Raw genomic sequence first — 27,249 nt, 5'->3', positions numbered from 1 at the left:
TATAGTAATAGGTAACCTAATGCATCAGCAGGTATTAACTGATGCATGGTAGGTTTAATGCGTCCTGTTGCTAATGTCTCCATGTTGTCCTCAAAGAAATCGACTATAACCTCATGATTTTCAAATACTTTAATATTGTTTATATTCACAAAAATCCTAAATTAATACAACTCATATGATTTTGGGTGTCCGTAAAATTAATAGGCCTAATGAGCCTAATTGGGCTTATGAAAGAGAAAAGAAAAGAAAAAAACTCAAAACACTGGGGCCCGATTAAATAAAGAAATGTTGCTTTTTACTGAGTCATGTTTTCTACTCTCTTCAGTTCATCCATTCATTCACTATATACACTTCTTGCAGGATCGTGGAGGGGCTGGCGCTTATCTCCAGCAGTCATTGGGTGAGAGGTGGCTACACCCAGGACAGTCCACCACAGTCGCTTAAAGTCATATTTCTAGGGATCACCCTAACTTTGGGGAATGCCCCCTTCACCTCTATAAATGGAAAAAAATATTTGTGTCTCATATATTTCTTAGCTGACCTATAACAACAATAATCAGGGAAGTCACGATAAGTAAATAACAGAAGCATAATGCGCCTGACCTAATGTTATTATCAGGGAACATCTCTCTGAATCATGCCCGGTGAGAGCAGTGCCACACCCTCGGGCATCGTTACCGCAGCAGCACCGGTACCGGGTGCTCTGGGTTGGTGTTGGTGGGTGGGTGTGATCATGTGACGCCTTCATTTCCGAGACAACAATACCACACCGAATCGGTCTGCATCGTCTCTCCCGCTCTCTCTCTCTCTCTCTCCCTCCTTACCTGCGCCTCGCTCTCGGTATGGCGGACGGCGAGAGGTCCCCGTTGCTCTCAGATTTGGGGGATGGTGCTCTTGGCAGCGGTAACGGCGGGGTTTCTCCCGGCGCTGGGTCCTACAGTGTGCCCAACAAACCAGAGGGTGAGTGTGCAGGGTGATGCATCCTCTGTCCTGACTCCAGCCTATGTTAGCCTAGCTTACCATAGCCTCTAGAACTGACTGGGCATTACGGTTAGCCTGCTAGCTTCACTATGACAGGGACTAATTGTGGAGGGTTTATGTTGCTTGATAAGAATATTGTACATAATAGCATCTAATGAACACACTCCCTCTGATAAATTGTGTCGTTTTATAGAATTTATATGAACCAGGTAACCGTTGTATTATTAGCCTAAATTATGCTAACTCTTTAGCATAATTAACTGTTTGCTAAGCTTTATCGTGAACCAGTTTTAATGACACTATTAAAATGAATATTTTTGGGGGCATACTGTTATTTTGAACAGTTTATTTTAGTCAAATGTAGTCAATGGCTGTCTAAATAGAAGAAATGCTAGTGGTTGGCTAACATCCTAGAAACACCTGATTTGATTGACAGGAGGAAGTGACTACGGATGCTGCGGAGGGATGCTGCGACCAATCATAACTCCCAGGAAAAGCATTTAAATATTCAAAGAGAGATTAGATTTCACTTTTCACTAGTCTCTCAGCTTTCTCCGAATAAAAAAAAAAATAGAGCAGATAGTTTTGCATGCTTTTATGTGATTTCTAGGTTAAGCTGTTCCACACACTGTGGTTTAGCTTTTGCTAATACCCAGACTCTCATGTGTTGAAACCGGCTCTGCTCCGCATTCCAAGAGTGTTTTTCTACTAAAGCTCCTTTCTGCTGAACTCCAGGCCTAATCTCATTATCTTGTTTGCTGTAATGGGTTACTTGTCATGAGAGTCTTTTTTTTCCCAGTCCTACTGCATTTCTCTTGTGACTTCCAACAATCATGCATTTGTCACACATGCATTACTACTCTTATATTTTGTATTCTATCCTCCTTGTTCAGGTTTTCCCCCTTTCCCCAGTGCCAGTCAGCCCTCGGTACTTCTAGGGGAGGACCCTCCACCCTACTCCCCACTCGCCTCCCCGGAGAGCGGAAATGCCCCTGTTATCAGCTGCAGGGTGTGTCAGAGCCTCATCTCTGTGGAGGGGAAGATCCACCAGCACGTGGTGAAGTGTGGAGTTTGCAATGAAGCTACGGTGAGTTACTCCAAAAGAGTGTACAGCTAAATATGCAAAAAAAAACTTGGACATACAAAATAGAGGCACCAACTATTAGATATGTCATCACAAATTAGCTTAGATCTCAGTTTACCACAGATTTATTGAGGAGATTGCACTGTTTGTAAATCTGACTCAGGGTCTGCACTCAGTTCCAATTTGTTGAAAAGACTTATTTACAGCACTGTCTCCACCATACCATTGTTTTCATTTCTGTCCTCCTTATTATTCTCACTCAAACCTTTTGCTAGAATTTTCAGCAGAATTGAAAATGTCAGAAAAATTTAAATTAAGGTCATTTCCAAATCTGGATAAGAAGGAAAAAACAGTATGGAAACATATGTGCATTTCCACCCTTTTTTCATATCCTATTCTCTTAGGATTGTATCTGTTTATTCATTCATTCAGGAATTCCTAGTTGCACTTTCTGAAGCATCTGAACAAAAGTTTGTTGTAGTTTATTTTTAAATGATTGACCAAGGTGTTCAACCTTTTTGTTTTTGTCAGTTTGTTTCGTTATTATTCATTTTACATTAGCTCTTGTATTTCTAATTGCACTGACTGAACCACTTAAAGTTGTGTTCTGTTTACATGTTGGACCAAGCTTGTGAATCTGGTGGTGTATTTAAGCGCAGTATACTGGTGCAGAGTTGTAAAATATATTTATAATTCAATACATTTATGTCTGTGTTTGAAATAAGAATTGTTTTAAGTTAAATCAGCACTGTTTTTCTCTATCGGACTGGTATCAGCAACACTAAACCTCAGATGTTTGTATCGGAAGTGAAAAAAGGGCATCGACCCTCCAAGAATAAGCAAGTATAGACAATAGATGATTTTGTATTTTTATACTTTAATGTGAGGTTAATTACTGAGAAAGCTCTGAAATGTTTACATGAAAATGTGTAGAAACCCTGTTTGCAGCAGCTACTTGTATTTTACTCAGCATTTTCCTACTAACATTATCATAAAGTATCCTGATGTTGAGCTTGTGTGTTTTTTAAATTGATCCAGTCAACCTTATCTGCTTCATTAAGCTTACAGAAATCAATTTTATCCTTCACCCCTTGTTAAACCGGTATACAAAATTAGAAAAGCTAATAGGAGGATCTAATGGTACTAGATTTGTATCTGCACATCCAAATTTGAGACTTTTATCTTTACATTTTCCAATAAAAAATAAATGCCTCCATTGTTCGTCTTAACAGCAGACTGGACTGGACTGAATTTGTAACAGTAAAGCTGTTAACAAGAAGGAACAGAGCAGGCTGTACTTCTTTAGAAAGCTAAGGTTCTTGAAGTAATTTAAGCTAATTTAGCACTTTACTTAGAAGTAAATAACCATTTCAATGCCACACTGGCATCAACATTGATTCTTGCTGTATCAAACATAAGTGGACAGCTCTAAATATGAACATCCAGTCCTGGTTTTAAAACGCACGCTGAGTCATTTGACATTGACATGGCTCAGACTCGCAGACAATATTTCCAGTTATTTATTGCAAAACTTCTCATGCACTTCTGACTGATGTAAAATCAGCAAAGACGGATAATATAGTTTGTGACTACAGAGTTTAGAACCACATCAAAGGCACTAAGGTTGCTGACCACTCCAAAAGCCCTCTGCTGTACATTCACTGACAGATCGCCGTTTGATGCACAACTTGACTGTGAGCATAAGTGCTGTGTGCCAGCAGGTGTGCATGGCTCATTCCAGTGGAGAGCTAAGATTGTTGTTGTGTAACTGACAGCCCTTTTCATGGCATACTTAGTAATATCTGCTCCTATAGCAATCAGAACAAACATTACACTACAGCAAACACCAAGTCCTGGTTAGTTTTTTTAACGGAACCATTTTTGACAAAGATTTCAACAAGAAGAGAACAACAATAAATAATCCAACAAAGTTGCTATTTTCAATCGGCCTTTTGATTGTAACAATGCTACTTATTGTTAAAATAAACTAAACTGACTGACTTCCAATCCTTATAAGACCTTTTTAAATCCTTTACCAGACGCATAAGCTGCCACAATTCTCTCTGTCGAGGCCTCAGACAGCTGTTTGGATCTCTCAGTGGTGTTCACTCTTGCTTCATCAGTTAGGAGCACAATAAATGAAATGTCTGAGGATTAAACAGGAAGAACCTTCAGAATGCTGAGTAATTAGGTCATAATCAAGTGCAGCGGATGCGCTATGCCTGTGTGTCAAATTAGTCAATTTTAAAAGGTCTGTTGATTGTTTTATCACTTGAACTTTTTTCAGTATTGTTATAATTCCCCATCTTCTTTTGACTTTTCCATTCAGAGATTGCCTCTGCGGATCATCTTTCTCCATTTAGTTCTTTTTTTTTTTTTTTTTTTTTTTTTTTAAGTCTCCATGTCCCTAACCTTTTTATGATTTGTTATAGTCAAACCATCTAAATCAGTGGTGCCCAAAGTCCGTCGTCAAGGGCCGGCATCCCGAATGTTTTAATTCCCTCCCTGGTGGCACCAACCTTTTCAGCATGTCAATGTTTTTCTTATGCCTTCCAATGAGCCATCATTGAATCCAGGTATGTTTAACCGGGGGAGAACTAGAACGTGCAGGATGCCGGCCCTCCAGGACCGACTTTGGATACCACAGTACATACTTTTGGTTATTGTATTCATAGGCCAAAAGTGTGGTCATGTATTTAATGAAATACAACTTTGATTTTTCATTGATTTTATTATTATTATTTTTTTTTTTATATACTTACTTTCCAGAACTGAAAACTGAATAATAAAGCCTGAGCTCAGAGTAGCACAGTGCATCAGTCTCTCCCTCATCAAGCCTTGAAGGTGTCTGTAACCTTACAACATAACTGCAATATTGATATCCTTCATGCTGTCAACAGTTTTAATATTCAGTTACCTGTTAATAAAACTTATTTTATTAATAAGTAGTTATTGTCTGCACCTATGTAGGATAACCTCCAATGAGTCGCAAACTGTGTTGCGCAGCATTCAAATCTGCCAGTTTCATTTCTCCTGCTGTCAGTTATGCAGTCTTTATGTGGGATGTTAGCAGTGGCAGTCACTAACTAGAAAGTTAGTTCTATGTAAAGCACTACAACACGGTACTCAATTCAAATGATATCTGCCTCTTAAAGATTACAATCATTGCTCACCAATTAAATTTTTACATTATAATTTACATGTTTTATTCTTTAGATATTGTATTTATGTTTATATCTCGCCCTCTATTGTCTGTGTTTTATGCTTTGTGAGGACAGGAAGCAAGAGCTGCTGCTTGAACAGTCTTCAACCCTTTCAAAATAAGAGCATGGATATAAACGACTTAACTACTTGAATTCTTAAGTCAATAACCTGTGTATTAACACAGGTGTTGAGCTTTATTCATCTGAAAGTTTACAAAGCAACCAAGTAAATTACTTTAGAATATATCAGGAAATATTAATTTTGGGGAAACTAATTGAGCTAAAAGTTTTTAAAGCTAAACAAAAAAATTAGCTTTGGACTAGCGGACGTGTGGCCACCACTGGATGTTAGGGTATACACATCTCTGTAAAGGCGAAGAGGTTCATGTTATATTCATGTACCCTTGAGTCCACAATCTGGATCTTATTTCCAACATAAGCATAAACGGAACAGTTCCTGCTCTAATGACTGAGGTAGTTGTTTTAAATGTAAAACTAAAAGGTAGAAATGAACGACAGACTCAAAAATAAGAGCTGGGTTTTTCTTTTTTGATTATTCCTCCAAACCTCTGAGCTCCAAATTAATGTTCAGAAGGATTTGGTTGGATGAATGCAGTATAAGTCAGTTTGTAATTAGGTCTTCTTCCAAATGGCATATTGTCAGTGAAGTTTATAATAAAAATATTAATCACACGCAGCAATATTGAATAATTTAATTTGTAATCAGAGCTGATTTCTGCAGAGACAAGGACACAAACAGACATAAGTGACTCGTTTAAAAATGTCTGCACGTACAATAGCTCTCATTATGCTTGTGTAGTAATTACAACAATGATTCAATTATTTGATGTAACGCTCTGAAGTCTTTTGAAATTATTACCTCCATTGAGAGACTGCAGAGTTGTGATGAGTCCCGAGAAAACAGCTGCTCAGCCCAAACTTTACTTGCCAACTTCTAATCATGTGTTCGACCACAGAAAAAGGTTCCCGTTGATTGAGGCGGGGGGAACGATTTGACAGTTGCGCTAATGAAAACGCTGCGAGTAATTTCACCAGCAATCACAGCTGCATTCACAGGATGACGTGGTTCCTGGAGTGTGCATCGCTGACAGTGCAGATCAAGATGCAGATGGGAGAAGAAATGTAAGATTTGCATCAGGCTGTACCGATAAGTAATAACTACTTGCAGATGGAGGCAGCATGTGTAGATTTACACAATACATTATGTAGAGCTTGTGTAGACATGCACTGTTAGGCACCGTTTTATCAAGCATGTTGTCACCCAGGTCTCTAATTAAGCTGTTTTAATTCAAAAGTATAAGCACCTGAAGTTATTTAAATTAAATGTGCCATTTTCTTTGTTTATTAACATCTTTATTTGGGCTCTATTAGGCACATACGATCTTCTTTCATTACCGGTTGTTGATCTGTTCGTTATTGCAGCCGTGTTTGAAGCTGCAGTACACATCTTTCAATGTGTGTGTTCTTATTACATTAAAATAATTTCCAGTTGAAGAGGGGTAATAGAGGAATATAGAGTGGTTATTGTACTGACTGAGTCTGTGAGTGGCTTTGATTCATGGAAGGATTAGGGAGACTCCAGATTATAGCTGTAATGTCCACAATATGTCATTCTTGATTACAAACAAGAGAACAAGGATTTATCCTTATAATAATGTCCTGGACCTTTAACGGATGGCAGTAAACAAGCCGACGTGTTGGTTTGTGTGTTTTAGCATCACCATTTTAGTTTCCCTTTGGCTCAAATGGTAAAAAACAACCAAACAAAGAAAAAAAAACAGGATCAGCTAGCATCCGTTCTGCGGTTTTGGGTGAAGCATAAACCCATCTGAATGTAATCTGAATTGTCTCTTATCATTTGATCAATAGGTAGAAACTGTGATTCCAATAAACATCATTGCAGGTCTAAGATTTTGCACTTAGGCAGATTTATACCAAAGCAACAGAGTTTGCATCAGATACTGGAAACAAAAGTGCATTATTTATTTTTTTCAGAATGGGGGGAAAAAACACCTAAAAAATATTTAGTTAAATGAAACCAGTCAGAGAAATGCAACAGAAGTAATGACATGTAAAAGTACAAACTAGAGATGCACGGATCTGATATTAATATCTGTATTGGTCCCAATATTGAAAAAAAAACTCTAGATCAGGTATTGGTGACAATGTGCCATATCCAAAAGGGCAGATCTAGTCAGTTTAATTCTCTGTTTTGTGCTCTGAGTGACGTCATGTTTTGTTTATTTATTTAACATCATATTTAGATTTCTTAATTGCACTTTCTGAACCATTCAAAATAAGTATGGTTGCAGTTTCCCTTTGCGTTTGGCCAAGATGGTAGATCTATCGTTTTGTCAGTTTCAGTTTCTTTATTATTTATTTTACATTGGCTGTTGTTCTCTTGATTGCACTGATTGAACAGACTAAAGTTATGTTTTTTTTTTACATGATTAACCACGTTTGTGAAACTGTTAGTGTATTTAAGTGTGCTTTATTGGTACAGAGTTATCAAATAAGTTTTAGTTTAGTACATTTATGTGTTTGTTTAAAAAAAATCAATAACAGGAGTAAAAACAGTGGATCGGTGCATCCCTTGTACACATTTTTGTTTTAAAGACATATATTGTTGTTGCAAAGGGCTGATTAAAACTTTATATGAAGGTTCATGTAGTGAAACAATCAGTTGATGCCTTGAAGAAAATATACTGTGTGCAACAATAAAGTTTATGCACACCTTTACTAAAACACTCAAACATTATTGGGGCTAAATAGCACTCCAGTTGTTTATTATTTATGCTTTTTTTAAAAAAAGATATACATCTTATTTCACAAATCAAATGCAAAGGTTTTGGTGTTCTTATACCATTCCACACGCTGCTTAATTGGCTCTTTGACTTATTGTTATATTTGAACTCTCACCAGTTATAAATCACCACCTTAACTTGCAGTTTGTGTACAGTTTCTGCTAGAAAACAATTTTCTCCTTCCTGTACTATTTATTCAGCCTCGCCCATCACATATAATTGGCTCGTTATCTTCTCCTCTTCGGCTCTGAGGTTCTGCTGCCTTCTGATCTCCTGAGCGTTTCTGTCTCCCTCTGCAGCCCATTAAGAATGCCCCAGCAGGAAAGAAGTACGTTCGCTGCCCCTGCAACTGTCTTCTCATCTGCAAAGTCACTTCTCAGAGGATTGCCTGTCCCCGACCATATTGGTGAGAAACTGTGTGTGTTTGTTTTTGTGATCGCAAATGCACAGCCCTGCAGAACTCCTATAAAACACTTTGTCCTGCTAGAAGGAAAGAAAAGCAGAGGAAGCAAGGTGCAGTGAGAACAGCGGGCCTTCAATTAAGGCCTTACTGCCAGCACAGTTAACATGAGGAAACCTCATTAGAACAGCCGTGGCATGAATTTTTAACTTATATTTGGCAAGTATTGTGAAATATGGAAAGTTACTTTAGCTCAGACTATAAAAGTTGTTCTTTTTTTTTCTTCCCTGGAACCTCCAGCTGCACGCTAATTTTGTCATCCATATATCTGTTTATACTCAGGACACTTTTTAGAGCAATGGAGTTTGGATGAATAATGAAATTCAAAAAGTTTTCTGTCTACAGTCTCCAAGGTGCAAATGAGTTTCCAAGCCTCTTTAGAGAAAAATACATGCAGTCTATCCCAAAACACAGAGCTGTCCGTCCTAATAAATGTATTGTTTTAGCAACTCATCCGAACTTTATGATTTTGATGCCTGGTTTACTTCACAGAGCTGGTAGGATTTAGGAATTGATGTTGCAGTTCAATCTTCTCCATTTTATCAGTAGATGCTGTTTGCCTTTTATGTGCTGTGGATCATAAAGCAGGCTGCACTAAATACATGCAGACATAAGATCAATTCCAGAGCATCGGAGCTATTTGAATCAAGACACAGTTGTCCTCTCTTTAGCAACAAGCGCAGCAAATGCACCAGTGATCAGGGATAAAAAACATAAAAAGCAACTTTATTTTAAGCCCAGTAGACATTTTATTTTAGTTTGGGAAATTATTTGCAATGAATGAGACAATTTACCTTCTGGGACATCCCTGACTGTTTCTGTGATTTCTGTTAAAGAACAAAAAAAGCTTATTTTTCTACATCTGCGTATTACATTCCTGATTTAACCTCATGTTTCATTTCTTTGTTGGCAACAGATGTTTTTAAGATGATCTTGGACCAACAAGTCAATACATTTCTCCACATTGCCAGCAGGAGAAAGATGAGATTTTGTTGAAGACTGCAGCTGTGTGTGTGTCAACTTTAATGTTGTGTCTGACTGGAACTTGGTGGCAAAGCCCTAATCTTCAATATTTGCGATCAGGGCATCAGAAATTTTTAGATATGCACAAATCAGACGACTGGTGCTAATTTTCCTTCTACCAGCAATAAACATTGATTTATTATTCCGTGTTTTAGTCTCTGTTCATTAAATGCCTTAAGATTTAAAACTCCCACTTGTTTCGGTCTTTTAACACATTAACAGCAGATACTTTGAGTTTAGTAAATAATGAAGTAGAGATGGGAATTTACACTTTAATGCATCAGTGGAGATAATTTTTATTTGTTTGAATTTAGAATCATCGCCTTTATCAAGAAAACAGCAGAACATGCTTTTTTTGTTTTAAAATATGATCGACATGTTTCAATCATTGAATTATAATGAAGTTTACACAGACGGATTTGTGAGTTAGTCATGAGAATATAAACTGGGATAAGCAAGTTAGACCTAAAATAAAACTGATATCTAATTCTGCAGGGAAACGGCTTGATTTGTGCACATCTAATTATTTTAAACTAAGCTAAAAAAAAAGATCTGAAATCAGGAATTTATAAAATAATAAATCTATAAATGCAGTTCATAGTTGCGCTTACAGCTAGAACCTCTGTTGAATTAAATATAAAGCTGTATTTAATAGCATTACTCTTTAACGTCTTGCTGAAATCTTGTTCTGGTAAAACGGTAAATTGTCAGATATTCTAAACTTAAGTGGAAATATTTACATAATATTCTTGTTTTCACGAACATCAGCCTAATGGAGTGTAATTGCTTACTGAGCTCTGCAAGCTGTTTTTGCTTATTGTGTGCATTCCTCATAGACAACTTTCCCTCATTAAATACTCTTAAATGTTTACCTCCAGTGTCACTGTTTTGCATTCAAGCCAGACACTCTGATTCAACCAACACCTCTCCGTTCCCCTGTCTGATCAGTGATTCCGAGCCGCTGTCTGTGTCAGGGGAAGCAGATTTTTATGGAGGTTTTGTGTGTAGTAATGAGAGGACGGGCTGTTGATGGATTTCATAAAGCCGCGCCGCAGCACGCCCTTGAGATAGCAGCTCAAAACATCAGGCTTTATGACAACGCAGTTTGCTCTCACACCAAATTTTATCATGATTGTGATAATTCACTCGTGGTGGGAATGCTGACTTTGTGTGCCTGCCTGTCTCTTTCCAGTAAGAGGATAATAAATCTGGGTCCTGTTCATCCCGGGCCGGCCAGTCCTGACCCTCAGCCTGCTGGAGCCCGGGTCTCCTGTGGACACTGCAGCAACACCTTCTTGGTAACGGCTTTCTTCTTAACAACACATCGAAATAATAAAGAGGAAACAAATGTCAGAATTCAGCTTGCAGCATGGTCTCTTTTTGGTGAAATTGGTTTGAATTTTTTATTTGAAAAATTACATTTTCAAATAAAAGCTGAAAATACTGTTTATTTTAACTTCTTTCAGTCTAGATTAAGCCCACTATCGGTATCCAGGATCGTTCATATTGTTTGAACGTTGCTGGGTTGTGATAAATCTTTCTTCTTTGTTAGCTCTGAGCAGATTTTTTTTTATTTTTACTTCTCTTTATCTCTGGCTCTAAAAAGCAACCTAAAAGTCTCACAACTTCCTTCAATCAGCCATTCTCTGTGCAATCTGGAGGTGTGTGTATGCTCCTCCTCAGCTGGAAGCCCAGCTCATCAATGTAAGTGTAATTTGGAGACGTGTTTGTATCTGCACTTCTTAGAGGTGGGCATTTCATTATGATAAGTAATTTGTTTTATCGTTGTCTCAATAACAATAAAGTTATTTCCAACATCAGCAGGTGAAAAGCTCGGCCCTTTCTGCTCGACTTTACATCAATACAATGTAGGGCTGATCTGTTGATTAATATTTGGATCAACCCATTAATAATTAGATTGCAAAAGATGCTTAGTAGGAGCTAAAACATTGTCACTTGAGTTTCGGATAGAACATATTTACAGGCACAGGTTTCTGATTTTTAATCTTAAATCCAAAATGAATGTATTCTTATGCAGTTTTGGCTTAGTTACTGCTCTGGGTGTGTTGTACTTTTGGCAAAATTACCAATTTTACAATGCATTCTGTAGTTAACGATTAATCTATTGCCAAATTAGTTGACGATTATCTCAATAATCGATTTATCTAATGTGAACCTTATCTTGTGCAGCTTTAACAAGGCCAAAGGTCATTAACAAACTACCACTGCTACTGCCATTCTTTTCCATAATGCTAGAAAAGCATGGCAGTAGCAGTGTGAAAGGGGGCCTGATGTTGGGACCCATCAGCACAGCTGTCAAGTAAAACATTTAGAAGAAAGTAACTAACATGCAGGTATGCAAAGCTTTAGTTAGACTGTTTTGAAGAGCAGCTCCACTGCTTTGCTGACCAGCAGAAGAATAAAAGCACTTTGGCTTTTGGCTTTTTGATCCTCGGGTGATTTTTCTTCCCTCCAACTGAAGCATTCTGGGAGAATTTCTGCAGGTCCACAATATATTTGTTGTGAAATATGCTGGTGCAAGTAAATTATTAAAAAGACAGGACATCCTTCCTGCGAGCCAAGAGTATGTTGAGTTATCGCTGCAGATCAATAGCCATAACAACACACTGCTGATGTATTGTGGTCATTTGTGTTGAAGGGAAAGAAACATTTTTCCTCGCTACTTTTTTTTTTTTAAACAATCTACAAGACAAGTAAAGATAGTTATGAAATATATGATGGAAGAGAGAGTATAGGTTTAGCTCAAGAAGGAGGAAAACGGAGAATTGTGTTAAATAAATATTGTCTGACTGATGCAGAAGGGGGATTTTAAAGTTTAGATGAACGTTACGCAACCGCTTGAAGATGAGACGGCTGAATGAAAATACAAATCTGTGCCCTGGGTGGGTTTGTAAGCTAATCAGTTTTCACCCAAGCAGTGATGATGTGTTGTGTTGGTCTGTCTGGGATATATTTTCACTCCTCATGTATATTTATTATGGAAATGAGAATAGAGTTTTAAGTACAAGGTGCCTGATGAAGCAAAGAACTGCAACGCCTGTTAGCTGGAAATAAAAAGCGATTCACAGTGAACACAGTGGGCACACTTGATAAGTTTTTATCACTGTAGCTGAAACCTTGGCAAACATGCAGCTTGCTTTTTGGCTCCATTTGATGCTCAGGGCGTTTAACTTTTGTGATTTCAGTGGACAGAGTTCACGGACCGGACGCTGGCCAGGTGCCCGCACTGCAAAAAAGTGTAAGTAACTTTATGCACTTTTTTTTTTTTCCTCATACAGCAGCTGACTTTTTCTGTGGTCATTGTCTTTACCATCTTTGGCCTCTAGCTGAAGCGTTAACCTGCAGAGCCATCCTAACAGAAAAGACCGAACCTTCCCATTGGATAAAAAGCCTGAGCTTATTTATTCCTCCTCAGTTTCATTTTGAATACGTCCTGCCCTTAAGGATTTAGTTTGAACACTGCTGCAGTCCATGTTTCTGTAATGTTTAAATAAGCTTCTTAGTGTTTTTCACAATGTTCTTGTGGAAAAAGAAAAGCAGCTATGAGGTGGTTTAAATCACACCCTTTAATAGCCAGGGCTCCGAGGTAGAAATTTGATTAAGATGGAAAATAACTGAATATAAAAAATATTCAGACTTTATGCTCTGTCCCATTATGTATATATTGTATTTATCCATGTGCCCAGTTGTCTATTTATCCCTCCACTCAGTCAAGTCATAGATTTAGACATTCTGTATTAAAATATTGACCTCTGCAGCACATGAATTTGAAATTTCTTCCAATTTTGTGTTTGTGTAAAACGAGCAAAAAAGAAAAAAAGTATTGCAAACTTTGGAAATTTAAGTTATTTAATTTTAATTTGTCTATGTACAGTTAAACCAAAAACTTTTTATACTAGGGCTGCAGAGATTGCAGTTTTCTAACTGATCACAGATCTTTAAAAAGCTGCTGATTCTTATTTTGGCCGATATCCATTATTTTATTTTTCCTTTGGAAAAGTTGCTAAATATACAGAGAAATTAGCTGATTTAGAAGCAGAGGAGTTACTGTTGTCACCTCTCTTTCAATACTGAGCAAAATTGAACAGTAGTTGATTTTCAGACCTCATCAAAGGTAGATGAGATCTGTGTATTCGATCGATTTCACATGTGATTATCAGCTGATCACAGATCACCCAAAATTAGATAAATGGGGCTGATTTATCAGTGCACCTCTGATGCATTCAGGTAAATAAATATGATTTATGTTCACCTAAAACAGCTCAAGCCCCTTAAGAGAAATAAACAATGAGATGAGAGTGATGTTTAGCGATGAGTCATAGCTGCATTATGGATGAAGACGAAGATGCTGGAATTGTTCTTAAGAGTAAGTCCAGTGAAATATATAAAGAAGACGAGCACAGTTTGCAGGTGGATGAAGTAGCTTCAGGTTATTTTCTTGTCTAAGTGGGTTTGATGACGGTTGTAAAACATCTTTCCGCAGAACAAAGTGAGTGAAAACTTTTTTTTCCTCCCTCTTCGACACGCACATCAGCTCAGTGACATAACCAGCAAACAGTCCGACTGAAAATTTATGGTGGAGTTTGAAAAAGAATGGTCCATGACAGGACTCCTTCGTGCAAAGCTGATCTGTCTGCAGCTGGGTGAGCAAGTTGGTAACTGATTGATGAAGGTCTTTGTTTTTCATTTGTAAGGTTTATGCCTCAACAGCTCAAACTGTCAGGAAAAAAAAAGTCAGGGAAGAAGGAACAAAGTGCTTTTTCTTCCACTTCGTGATGCAGTCGTTTTTCCTGCAATTAGACTAAAAAGACTAAATCAGAAGTTGGAGACTTTTTTTTAATTTAATTTTATCACAGCAGCTATAATTAGCTTTAATTTAGGAGACTTTGTCAGGTAAGAACATAAATGGAAGGGTTTCTGGAGATGTTGCTTCATTTCCTAGTTTACTGGGATTGCAGGAAAAAAAAAGAAGCTGTTGCTGTTGCTAACATTTTGAACACGAAGCCAGGCCGTATTGAGTGCTGCGAGTAATAAGAGATCTTTTCTGCAGATCTAGCGCTGCACATGCCAGCTCTAACAAAGCCATTGTTAATGACAACAGATGCGCTGAGCATTGTGAACATCTGCGCCTTTCCTGGTCATTAAAATGGTTGCTGTTAAAACATTGGATGCCATGGTGGGTTTTGTTTGGAGAAATAAAAAAAAAAAAATCAAACGTTTCCTCTCCTCCTCTGCAGGTCCTCCATTGGACAGAGGTATCCCCGGAGGCGAAGTCTGTGGTGCTTTCTACTCTGCTTGCTGTTCAGCATTTCCACTGCTGGACTAATGGTGAGTGAACCCAGTAAGGATTTCATAGTAAATGAAAATTTAATGGTCGGAGTACCAACAATCTTTTTGTTTTTTATTTATTTATCCTCTCAATTAAAGGGGCAGTATTATGCACATTGTGTCAATTTATAGCGCAATCAAGAAATTTTTAATTTCAGTTATGTTTTATATGTATACCATTTTTATAACATAAAAGAAATGTGATTTCCTAATTTAATGCCTTGAAATTGGGCCTCTGTCTCTTTAAAAACTTCGGTTCCTTCTACAACGAACTCAGTTCCACTAGGTGTTTGCTAATTGCTGATGGCTAGTCTGAAGGAGCTGAGTGCAGGAGTAACAGGGGAGAACCGCTCTTTGAGGCTTGTAAATTACCACTCTGAGGAGAAGCTGTATCCTCGAAGGCAGTGCGTTTTGAACAGCTGGATGGTTGCCATGGAGATGGCCATGGAGATGAAAGAATTTCTCAAACATGTATGAAAGAATCAAAGCAACACTGTAGGTATGCTTTTGAAGAGGGAATAACATTATAACATGATGGAAAGCTAAAAGAAAGCTAAACTTTCTTTTAGCTTTTGCCCCTTTAAAAAGTCAGCAAAAACTAGATAGAAGCTGCAATCTACTCCATGACCACCAGAGGGTGCAAGATGAGCACAACACATGTAGATCTGCTTAGAGCTGTGAAGAAGCCAGTAAATGTCTCACCATTTAATTTAGTTTTATGAAAAAGGCTGTTTTAATTACAAGAACGATACAAGAGCTGATAAGCGCCAAGTCTTCATACGAGTGCTCTTCATCAAACTTCTAACAGCATGTACCTAAAGGAAGGAGGCGATCAAAAGGCTTTCAGGATTTAATTTAAAAAAAAAACCCACACATTTTAAATGCAGGGATCTACAGATTATCTCCAACAGCTTTAACATGTTGAACATGTTGAACATGCGCTCCATCGGCAACACAAGATGAGAGATCGGACCCAGGAAGAAACCTAAATCATTAAAACAATAAGAATTGTCAGAATTGAGATAAGAGCAGAAAACTGATACATAGGTCAGAGGAGGATGTTTTCTGACCTAATTCGTGTTTTAGTGTCTGTCTCAGGGATTGGTGTCATGGCCGACTGAAAACATGAGCTCCAGGTTTAGACCCGGTTCTGAAAGAAATGGGTTTCAGTCCAACAGCTGCAGGTTTGACAGCTGGAAGAAATAAAATAAAATAGTAATAATAAAATAACTTTGATCTGGAGGTTTGAAAACTTCTGAAGGGTTTCCTACACTCCATCCATCCAGCCATCCATCCTCTCTTCCATCTCTCCTTTTATCAGTTCATTTGTCCAACTATCATCCATCCATAGTTTCTTGTCCATCTGTCCATTCAACCTTTTTCTCATTTCTTCCTTTCATCCATCTTTNCTCTNGTCCTTCCATCCTNCTGTTCATCATTCTCTCATTCATCCATCCATCCAGTCTTTATCTACAGTTTTATATTTTCTATAGAATTTTCTGAGATAAATTTCTGATGAATTGTTTCTAAAACATATAAATCCTGAATATTTAAATCAGTCTTCATCTGTTTTCCTTTTTACAGCAAAAGCAGTTTTCTTCTAGAGTTTGTCATTTGAAGCCTGTTTCTGCAGTGAAAAATGTTTCTATGAGTCCACCACACTTTTCAGTCCTTCCACAGTTAATCACTTCTTCCAAATAAAAGCTGGTGGCTGTAATGTGACAAAGCTTTTACTGGGTGTGAATATCGGCTCTAGCTCGTAGATTTGTTTTATAGTTCCTTTTACATTACAGAAGAGGTTTTACACTCATTCTTGAATAAAATAAAATATTTAATACGTGGCTGTTTAATTTTTTTCCTGGAGTTTACTGAGAGTGATTTATTAGCTAATCCACAAAAATGTTAATATGTTAATCAGCAGTGAAAGTTTGCTGATGCTTAACTGGAATTCAGTGAAGATTACAGCAACATAATCGGGCATTGCAGAAAAAAACCTCTGCAAATATGATTATGTCTTTACGCCGCTCGGTTACTTGGATTTTCCGTGTGCGGACTGGAGCCAGCCGGTTGTTGCCGTAGCGTCACTTAAAGGGCCGGCTCTGTTCTGTCCCGTCTCGCTTCAGGCTGGAACGTGGGTGAAGGCGCAGACCTACCCGGGGATCTACGCCTCGTGGGCCGTCATGCTGCTCCTGGTTCTGGTCACCTTGGCTCGGGCCTTTTACTGGGTGTGCATGAGGGTCAGCCAGCCGCTTCAGAACTTCACATAGAGGCCCGTCGTCTGCCACCTCCCGACCCGACAGGATGGGGGAAAGACGGCTTCGAAACAAAACAGAATATATATATTTAATCCAACCCCACATGAAGAAGATGTCCTGCTCCTCCTGTCCCTTCCCTTCTAGTCAGACATGTTTCCAGAACTGGAATGGTGGCTGCTGCGGCTGCTTTATCGTATCTAAGTGGCTTCCAGCCTAGTGTAATGATGTCCTAATCCAATCATCTGGGATCATTTTAACATTTTAACTCTTGTTTTCCTCCTTATTCCCGCGTTGTTGATAACTTTCGGCTTCAGTCTGTGGCACTCCTGTTTTTGTTTTGAGGTTATTCCCCATCAGTCCAGACTCAATGTAAAACCATTCAGCCTTTAAGATGTTCAAACTGCAAAACATCTGTCAGATGAAGCTATTAATGCCGGCTTAAGCCTCCCTTTGTCAATCAAAAGATCAAGAAGTTATAGAAACTTCTCTGAAAAATTACAATTTAGTGGAGTTCGGTCGTAGGCGATGATTTTCCCCCTCCTTAACTTGATGTTTATGTCAAATTATTCCCCTGAGACTGACTTTGATCCAAATCAGCTTGAAAGCCTTAAGAGGAGGTGTGATAGAAGGATTCAGCACACAGACATGCAGCCACGTCAATGAATCACAACAAAGGGGAGATGCTCCTTTTTAGAGCTGCCTGGCTGCATCGAAGGCAGCCCAGCCTCCCTCTTCAAAGATGGACCTAAAAGCAGATTTTCTCCTCACTTTTGTCCTTATCTCGCCAATAGAAGAAGTAGTAGTTGAAAGGTTTTCTTGTTGTTTGATGAGAGCAAAGCCACAAGATTTATCTTATACATTTCATCTTTTTTCCTTTTTCTTTCTATCTTTCAGTGCATCATATAAACCTATGAATGAAGACATTCCCATTCCCTAAAACATTCCATCATACAGGATTATGTTTGTACTTTTAGTTCTTTTTCACTAAAGGCAACAAAATCTGGTTAAATGGAAAGTTTATTGTTTTTTTCCTTTTACTTTTTTTTTTTTGTTGCAGTTCACTGCCCTGAATTTTCTTCTACTTTAATGGTTAGTTTTTTTGAAGATGGAGGCTGAGCTCTCGTTAGCTACAGAATGATGAATATAAGAACAGCTACACACTACATACATTCTCACTCGTCCTGTTTGTGGTTCTGACTGCAGTTATGTTTGTGTTGTTCTCGTTTATGTAAAGTATTATGTTTTTTTTTCTGCTGGATTGTAAATATTTATGTTAATGAAAAACAGAAGTGACTAAATGAATTGTTTCTTTGAGCTCAACACTAACTGCTGTGATTGTAAGTTTATTTGTTTTTAAGAGAGTTATTTTTGCAGCTCTTCTTCTGTTACGTATTTAATGTGCTGATTTTGTTACTAACCCAATGAGCCTCCGGACGCCTGGTCGTGTCCAAACGCACGTCGACAAAACTCACAACCGTCAACATTCTCACATGCAGATGTTTAAACCAAGTACAAGATGAAGAGAGGAGATTCGGTTAAGCTGTTGCACTGAACTGAGGTTTCAGACAGTTCTTCTGAAAGTGTCATTATTTATTATGCACGCTGCAAAATGGGATCACTTTTACATTTCAGTTACAGTTTTTACAGTCTTATTATGGGTGACTTCTGACAGAGCGAGGTTTTTTTCACAGCCTCCCTCCTTTGTATTTATTTCCAGTACAATAATCTAACTGTCTCCTCCTATGACCACAGCATTTATTTATAAGGGCAAAATGAGGTGAAAGTGATCCTTTTTGCACTGGAGTGATCATGTTTTATTATCAGTGACTGCAAACTAGATTAATCATGTTAAATCCAATAATCAAGAAGCTGGCTGATGCTCTTTTCAGAGTTTGTTTACACTCAAATAAAGACATGATGATGATGAACATGATGTATGAAACGGCTGGTCTTTCTTTTTTCTATTAAGAGGTACACCTGGGTTCTAGACCAGTTCTTCTACACCACAGCCCAGGATGGCTTTGAATTGATGCTCTTACTTTATGTTGGAGTGGAAAGCCCCACTGAGCTCACAAATCTGTGCAAAAATAAAGTGATAAATACATTTTCTTTATTTTCCAGGTGTAGGAAACTATGGAAAAAGCAAACAGGACAATGGAAAACTCTTACTTTTGCAGAGTTTATGCTCCATCTCAGAGGTCTGGTGACTGCGTTATAGTACAGTGAACCTTTTGTCATGTTGAGATGTTTTGAGCTTTGGGAAACCAAGGCTTTAGTGTTTAAACAGCTCGTAGAGAAATATATTTAAAGATTTAAATTGTGTTCAAATTATTTAGCAACTGTGTAAATGAAAACTATGTTAAATAATTGTAACATCAGTTGTGTTGAATTATTAGCACAGTAAATGTTAAACAAAATGGGTCATCCTTGTAAATAGACATCATTGTTGGATTTTGACTCGATTCATGTTGACATCTATTTTAAGAGTGTAGCAAAAATAACTGAGATAATACAGCCAGGTTGGGCGTTTTCAAACATAATTTATTGGAACTTATTACTGTCACCATAATTACAAATATTTGTATAACAAATAATGTGATAAATGTTCATACCTAAGAGTATGTCTTGTTGTCTCCAGCCTCCATATTAAACTTCATTTGGTCCATAAATGTGTTGAATGAATTGTTCTACACTATCCAGCTTTGTTTAAAGAAAAAATAAAATAAAATAAAATATTGGATATTGGACAACTTCGACGATCATAATTGTTACAGAATCCTGAGATTAAGCCATCTTCCTTCTCTCAAGTGGGATAATTGGAGTTAATCTAAAAAGCAAAATTCAGCCTTTTCTCATTTTGCAGAACCTCCATTAGTCTTATCTCCATTTTTTCAATACCATAGCGAAATGTTTGAAAGCAGCTCTTTTTTTTTTTTACCCCCCTCACTCGACCAGGCCTCCTTTTCGGCATCCTCTTGAGTTTCATGCGGATATATTTTTTGCCTGGACACAAAGAGATGGAGGGATTAAGTACGAGGAGGAACCTTTCAGAAACCACAGCTCCCCGGAGAGCGGCACAACCCTGGCAGGCTGAGAGGCCAGAAAGATAAAAAAAAACAACAGAAACTGATTCCAAAGCCTTCTGGTTTTTAAGTGAAAAGTGGCATCAGCAAGCTTTCACTCTGTCACACATGAATCCACTCTCTGCTTTGGGGGCATTTTGTTGTAAATTTATTGACTTAATTTTTCATTCATGAAATTATCCCCCTTTACCTCTGAAGAGAGAGACGAGCCATATCTCCGCTCAGCTTTTATTCTCTTCTCTGTATTGATAGCTTTCCCCCGTGTGAGATACTCTGCTGACAATTCAGCTGATGCGGCACGGCCATAAAGCACAGAGGAGAAAGGAAATTTCTCATGTAAATCATCTCTCTTGTTCCTAACTCGGATTATTACGGCCAACCCTGCAATGAGATTTCATTATACGGCAACCAGTTACAGCAGGAGGTGCAATATTTTGTTCTAGCACCGCTGATTATGCCTTTTAAAGCACCACTTCACTGCTTTGGGGCACATTTCTTCATTATTATACTAACAGCATGATGTGATTCTTTTAAAATATAGTAACACAATCATTTGAATGGATCTTCTATCATGAGCATTTGAAGGAGCTGCTTTTATCCAGCACATTCAAATAAGAACATTTCGGAGAAGTTTTTGTACGAGCAGAAATCACAGCTCTACAAATGGACTGTGTATTTTATATATCTGGAATTATTTGTAACAGATTTTACAATAACCAGGCTGGAGGAGGATGCATACAGTGTACAAAGCAACAGCACAACACTCAGCTGCTGGGTTTAAACGATAAGGGTAAATGTTCCTGATGTATCAAGTCTACACAGCAGAGTGGCCTCTGGGTTTTTACATAATGCGATCCAAAGAAGGATCAAAAGCAATCTGCACATAAAAATGTTTTTACATCTCTAACCACCTGCAAACTGCATCAGCTACAGTTAAAACTGCCAACAAATCAGATTATGACATTGAAGGAAACTGATCTGCAGCGTGGCACCTGAAGCAAGTTGGAACTCAAAATATAAACCTTCTAGTTACTAAACATATTTAAATGTAATTTATGTTAAAATGTTTGGAGACAACATCTTGCATAAATACTGTTGAAACTAGATATTTCACAGGTTATTTCTCAACCTGTGATATTTTAGACTACCTAAAAGTAGGTTAGGATCATGTTTTTTTGTTGCTTTTTTTCTTAATTTTCAAAAAGTTGGTGATTTGTTGCTAATTTGACTTTATGCTTAGGCTCATTGTGTCCAGACTTTGTAATACCATCTATTTGTGATGCAGCAAATATCTTAGTATAGTTAAAGTAAGACAAAACTAACTTACAAATAACTTTTCGTCAAGATGTAGGAGCTTGTTTTGAGTCAATTCCTTAATATTGATGAAAAAGTATGAGTTCTATTGGTAGATTATTTCAATTACAAGACACTTTTTCCATAAGTGAAATAATCTACCAAATGGAACATAAAAATGAAGAAATTATGTACTTAAAACAAATATCTTGCTGAAAAGTTACTCATAAGTTAGTTTTGTCTTGTATTTGAACAAGAAACTGAGCCAAAATTATTTGGTAAGATATTGTGTTTTTGCAGTGTATGTTGTTGCAAAACTACAATATATTAAATATTTTAGTTGAACTTTGACATGATGCTTCAAAAACATAGAAAAGTTTATCCTACATTCATCTGAATATGTTCGGGTGTAAACATGATTGTGACAGGAATAGGGAATGTGTGATGATTAATTCCTGCATAAGCGCAGAAGGTTTTGGTAAGGTGCCTTGAGTTTAATCTGTTAGCTTTGATCTGATTTCAAGAATAGTTTTTGGATGCAGAATCTCCTTTTATAGCTTTACATACATGGTAAGTTGGTGCTCATGAGAATGTCATGAGACATTCATGAGAATGTCTCACTTTAGCTGAGAAACTAAAGTGAGACATTCTCACTGGCAGAAAGGCCACGGGGATTTCACACTTTTAGAGCACCAACACAATAGCTTCTCAACACAGTTGTCAAAACGATTGTGTTTTGTCATTGTGAAAGTTCTTGGTAAAAGCTTACATGACCTGAATTATTAGTTTTTATCAAGGATGAAGATGTTATTTTTCATTGGCATTGTGCTGGATGACTTCTTCAGAACAGAATATTTTTGAAGAGAAAAAAGATCAGCATTACATTATAACTCTTCATACCTCCTGAACTTTCAAAAATATACCAGCATATGAAACATATAGTTAGCTCATATATGCGGTAATGTAAAAACCAGGAGCTGATACAGTGAGCAGGAAGCAGTCAATTTCATACAACCTATTTAGATTTACAGGAATTGATTTGATTGCAAATAAACTTAAACCTACATAGTTTTCACTTGAACATAAATCTGAATCTATACAATCTCTTATATATAAGCTTAAAAAAATCTGAACTATTCAGAACATGTGTCAAAAACATTCTGATGCAGTTAAAAAATCAGAAATTGTGCCACATGGTCTTTATCTGTGAAATATTTACCAGTATATCCATGTGAGGTTTCGGCGTCTGGGTTATAGGTCCAGGGGGGAAACCCAGGAATATTGGTAGGGGCCTGCAAAACTCTTTGGGGAGATCCCCATAAGGTAACCTAATCAGATGCCCAGACCACTTTAACTGAGTCCTTTCACTGTGGAGAGCAGCGGCTGTTTCTGCACTTACAGAGGAAGCTCATCTCGGCTGCTTGTATCCATTATCTAGTTCCCTTGGTTGCGATCCAGAACTCATTAGTTCCATTATAGTTAAGAGTTGGAAATGTAGACTGACTATTAAGTTGAGAGCTTTACTTTCTGGCTCAGTCCTTCTGTCATCACACACAGAATGGAGCACCACACACATTTTAAGGTCCCAATCCATCTGTCCATCTCCGGTTCTACCATAGAGTTTACCATAGAGTGTAAACAAGACACAGATATACCCAACCTCCCCTTGAAGAAAAGATGAATCCTCAACCTGGTGGGAGTAGTCCAAGTATTTTCACATCAGCACCATGGCTCGAAACTTGAGGAGCTAATTATCATTCTGGTTCCTTCAAACCCAACTGTGAACCTCTCTAGCAGGAGCTAAAAGCCCCTTCCTAAAGACACCAGCAGAACCATATTATCTGCCAAAGCAGACAAGTATGCCTTCACATCTTGTTCATTAGCACTGCATTGGTCACCCAGTTGTAGTCCAATAGTCCAATTCTGGGATCAAGCTGTGTGTTAAGAGCACAGGCACAGTCTTGCTTTGAGTGTATGAGATAAGGCAGCCCTTAAATGCATCCCTGGTACCCTGTGTTCACCGAGCACCACTCACAAATTGCCTTGAGTTACATGGTAATAACCCTAGGTCCACAAAACATGTAGACTGGAAACCAAACCTTTATGAACCTCGCAGCAGTTCCATCAGAGTAAAGATCTGAACAAATGCTGTTCTTCCTGAATCCAAGGTTCAACAATCAGTTGGAGTCTCCAACATCCTGGAGTAAGCGTCCCAGGGAAGCTGAGAAGTATGATCCTTCCAACCCTTTGGTCCCCTTTTTACAGGATTGATACCAGTAATTCATGTGACATTGATGACCATGACAGGCCCACTATGTCCAGGGTCTTGAGCAGTTTGGTATTAATCTCATCCGTTTCTGGTGCCCTGCCATAAACGAGCATTTTAACAATCACTTCTTCAGTCGTGAGTGTCTTTGCCAAGTCCTAACACTCTGGGGAGGATATGATGATAAAATTAAGGACATCCACAAAGTGACTCTTCAACCACCCAATAATATCCTCAGTCTGGATCCACAGATCGGGATGGTCCCTGTTTCCCCTTTCTGGGTCATTGAACATTTTGGTAGTACTTGTTAAAGCCAATCTAAGTCCTTCTCTATAGCCAAGATGTTGCTCCTGCAGCCACAGATCCATTTGGTACCTGTTTAGTGTTTTAGGAGCCCCCAAAGCCAATCGAGACCTGAAGACCTCTTTATTCACCGCTGCAGTCTTGCAAGTTCTGTGATATTCGCTGCAAGGGCCACTAATCCCCTTGAGGTTGCTGCTCCTGGAAGTCACGTTTGAGATGTAGAATCTTAACATAACCCAATCTAACTCATACCATGAGAGAAATTCTCCCAGAGGTGTGAGCTGAAGGTCTCCCTAACGGGGGGCCTCTACGAGGCATTCCCAGTTCTTTCTCACCTCTAAATTGGGCCGCCTTTTTGGGGCTTCAAGTTCATTGTTCACCTCATTTGCTAAATTTCTCCTTTTACTTTCCTGCTGTGTTTGTCTGAGAGTGTGTTGCTGTGTTTTGCTATGCATAAACTGAAATCTCTTGGCAATTTTCAGCAATTCATGAGACACTGACAGAGCATCTCTTGCTCGCAGTCTGTGGATATTGCAACAGTACAAAAAAAGCAGAGCCATGCTAAAGCCCTGATCCCTCTTACTTATAACAGGATTTGACCCTTAAGACTCACAGCATGACCCTCATCTGCTGCAATACCCTCATCCTGTTTAACCTACACTCTCACTATTGTCCTTTTGTCTCACACATGCACTTTGCAAACATACACGCACGGGAAAAAATTGAGGCCGCACATAAAAAATTGAATCTTGACACACACATGGACAGATTTCAGGACCTCAAACCATCACTGCACTCTTTCCCGTCCTCCCACACACATGCAGGCTCAACGATATGATGTAACCCCAGCTTCATTTTCTGCCTAACACCCAACCTTGATGGATACAGCTAAATGTGAATCGCAAACAACTGCTCCTGGCACTGCAGAAGAAGAGGAAAGGAATGGAGAGATGACAAGGGATGGAGGAGGATAGGACAGAAAGAGGAGGATGTAGGAGAGGTTGCGGTGTGTGTGGTTTAACTCGCAAAGAATGGATGATGGGATTGCGCGAGTTGGAGAGACAGAGTTGAAGGGGAGAGGCACGGAGGATGAGAGGATGGAGAGAGATGAAGGAGAAGAGATTGAGCAGGCAGCTAAGCGCCAGATTAAACTCTGGGGTCGTCAGCTGTAAAACAAACAGTCCTTTTAGCAGGGATCAAATCTAGACTTAACCCTCCTCCCTCTCACTCTTTCTCCCAAAGTCCTCCTCATCTTCTGTCCACACAAACACACAGATTGGCACGGAGGAGATAATGCTGATCGCTGAAGTAGAAAGGAATAGCAGGAAGAGGACAATTTCTGTGGAAATGAAGGCTTGGGTTTTGTATTCTTTGCCCTAAATGGCCCCTTTGAAAATAGGAAGTCTTTTAATACTAAGACAGAACTCTTTCATTATATTGTCTGCCTCCCTTATGTGCAACTTCTCCTCAGGATGGAGAGGTTATATAGCATAGAGAAAAGAGAGTTTTCTTCATATATCTCATTGTTTATATTGCATTTTTACAGTAATATTCCCCGACGTTGCTGCTCATCTCAGAGCCCTGCTGCCTAGTTTAAATTTCTCAGTGATTTAGGTCTGGATGCTCCCTCTGTGCCTCCATCAGTCCCAAGGCTCAATTTCCAAACTGTCAGCTTTTATCCATGGCGCGGGGACTCTCCCTTTGTTGTGTCTGCATATTTTCATGTGTGTCCTGATATACAGCTTCCTCCACATTCAGAGGCAACTCTGCTAAGGCACCGAGGAAGAATGTCAAACACAAGAAGGCGCCGGAAAACAGGAAAAAGTAACTGATCAAAACAGATCACAACATAAACGGAGAACTGGAACTACAGTCGAGCCACTAAGTAACTACAAAATACCAACCAAAGATTTGTGTAAAAAATAAGAACCAGAAAATAGAACTTGGACAAAATAAACTAAAAGTTCTTTTGGTCAGTACATCTGTAGTCCTGTGGGGTTTAACACTTTTCTCACTTTTTAGAGGGGCTTGCTGAGGAGTTGTGCTATAGTTGCCTTAAAACTCTAAGTCTATAACAATCTTAAAGGACTTCATAAATAAATGTGATGTTCTCTGCTGTTTATTTTGTTTCCAATGCTATCAGACTCAGCCCTGGAGTGCCGCAAGGCATTGTACTAGGCCTTTTGCTTTATTTCTGTTGCTTCCTACACCCAAGACAGTGGCAAAATATTGTTAAATTTGCTGACAACACAGTAGTGCTGGATCTTTCCTTCAACAGAAGGAGACTGCCTACATAGAGGAGGTCTAGTATGTGGCTGATCACCAATAAACTTGTTGGTTTATGTGACCTACTCATCTATTTGCAACCTTTTCTGTTGAACACAATTCCATATTTTTGTATGGAATAACCTGTCTATTTGCAGGTATTTCTATAGATTATATCTAAAATTTGAGGCATTTCAGCTTAGGAAGCTAAAATATGTTTGTTCTTACTTTGCAGCAGATGTGATAAAGCTCATATAGGTCAAGGACCAGTTTGGTGTCTAGAGATCTAATATCTGTGATCCGTGTGATATTCATTTGGAATCTGGCTTAAATAAAAATCCTGCCCCCACATATAAAGGTTAGCAATTAACCCAGAAAAGTTTTGCAAATATTAAAATGACAATTTGTAGTTTTGAGTTGTTCACTTTCCTGTCTGTTCAAAACGTCTGGTTGCTAAGAAACAGAAATAGGTCATGACATTTCAGCATCTCTGAATTTTTGGGTTCGTTAGTGAGATGTAGAGGTGTTGGAGAGAAGTATCCCTGAATTTAGTTGAATACATATATATATATATATGTATTACACAAAAAATCTCTAAAATATGTTCTTGTTACGCTTAGCAAATGTAATTATAACTAACCTACAACAAAAGAAAATTTTGTCTAATTAAACTTCAGACGGTGAGAAAAAAAGTGTATTTTTGTACATATTGCCCTAAAGACAGGCTTTAGCTCCCCTGCAGCCCTGCAAGGATAAGCAGGTAAAGACAATGCACTGAAGGATGACGGATGTGATGGATGGATGTTCCTCTTCCCTCTAGGTTCAATCATCAGACACTATTACTGTTTATTCAAATTAA

At 38.3% G+C, this 27,249-nt stretch overlaps 1 protein-coding gene across 1 annotated transcript; it reads left to right on the top strand.

Annotated features, from left to right (window-relative positions):
* The first annotated feature begins 604 nt into the window (after nt 1-604).
* pip4p1a (phosphatidylinositol-4,5-bisphosphate 4-phosphatase 1a) lies at nt 605-18,290 on the top strand. Its single transcript, XM_015053132.1, has 7 exons — nt 605-960; nt 1,875-2,068; nt 8,393-8,499; nt 10,769-10,874; nt 12,783-12,835; nt 14,835-14,925; nt 17,049-18,290. The coding sequence occupies exons 1-7, from the start codon at nt 843-845 to the stop codon at nt 17,190-17,192; spliced, it is 813 nt and encodes a 270-aa protein (XP_014908618.1). The 5' UTR covers nt 605-842; the 3' UTR covers nt 17,193-18,290.
* The last annotated feature ends 8,959 nt before the right edge of the window (nt 18,291-27,249 follow it).

The sequence above is a fragment of the Poecilia latipinna genome, unplaced genomic scaffold (genome assembly GCF_001443285.1).
Source record: "Poecilia latipinna isolate Pla-1442-1.1 unplaced genomic scaffold, P_latipinna-1.0 Scaffold1161, whole genome shotgun sequence".
NCBI classification, from domain to species: domain Eukaryota; kingdom Metazoa; phylum Chordata; class Actinopteri; order Cyprinodontiformes; family Poeciliidae; genus Poecilia; species Poecilia latipinna.
This window is presented reverse-complemented; position numbering and strand designations above follow the sequence as displayed.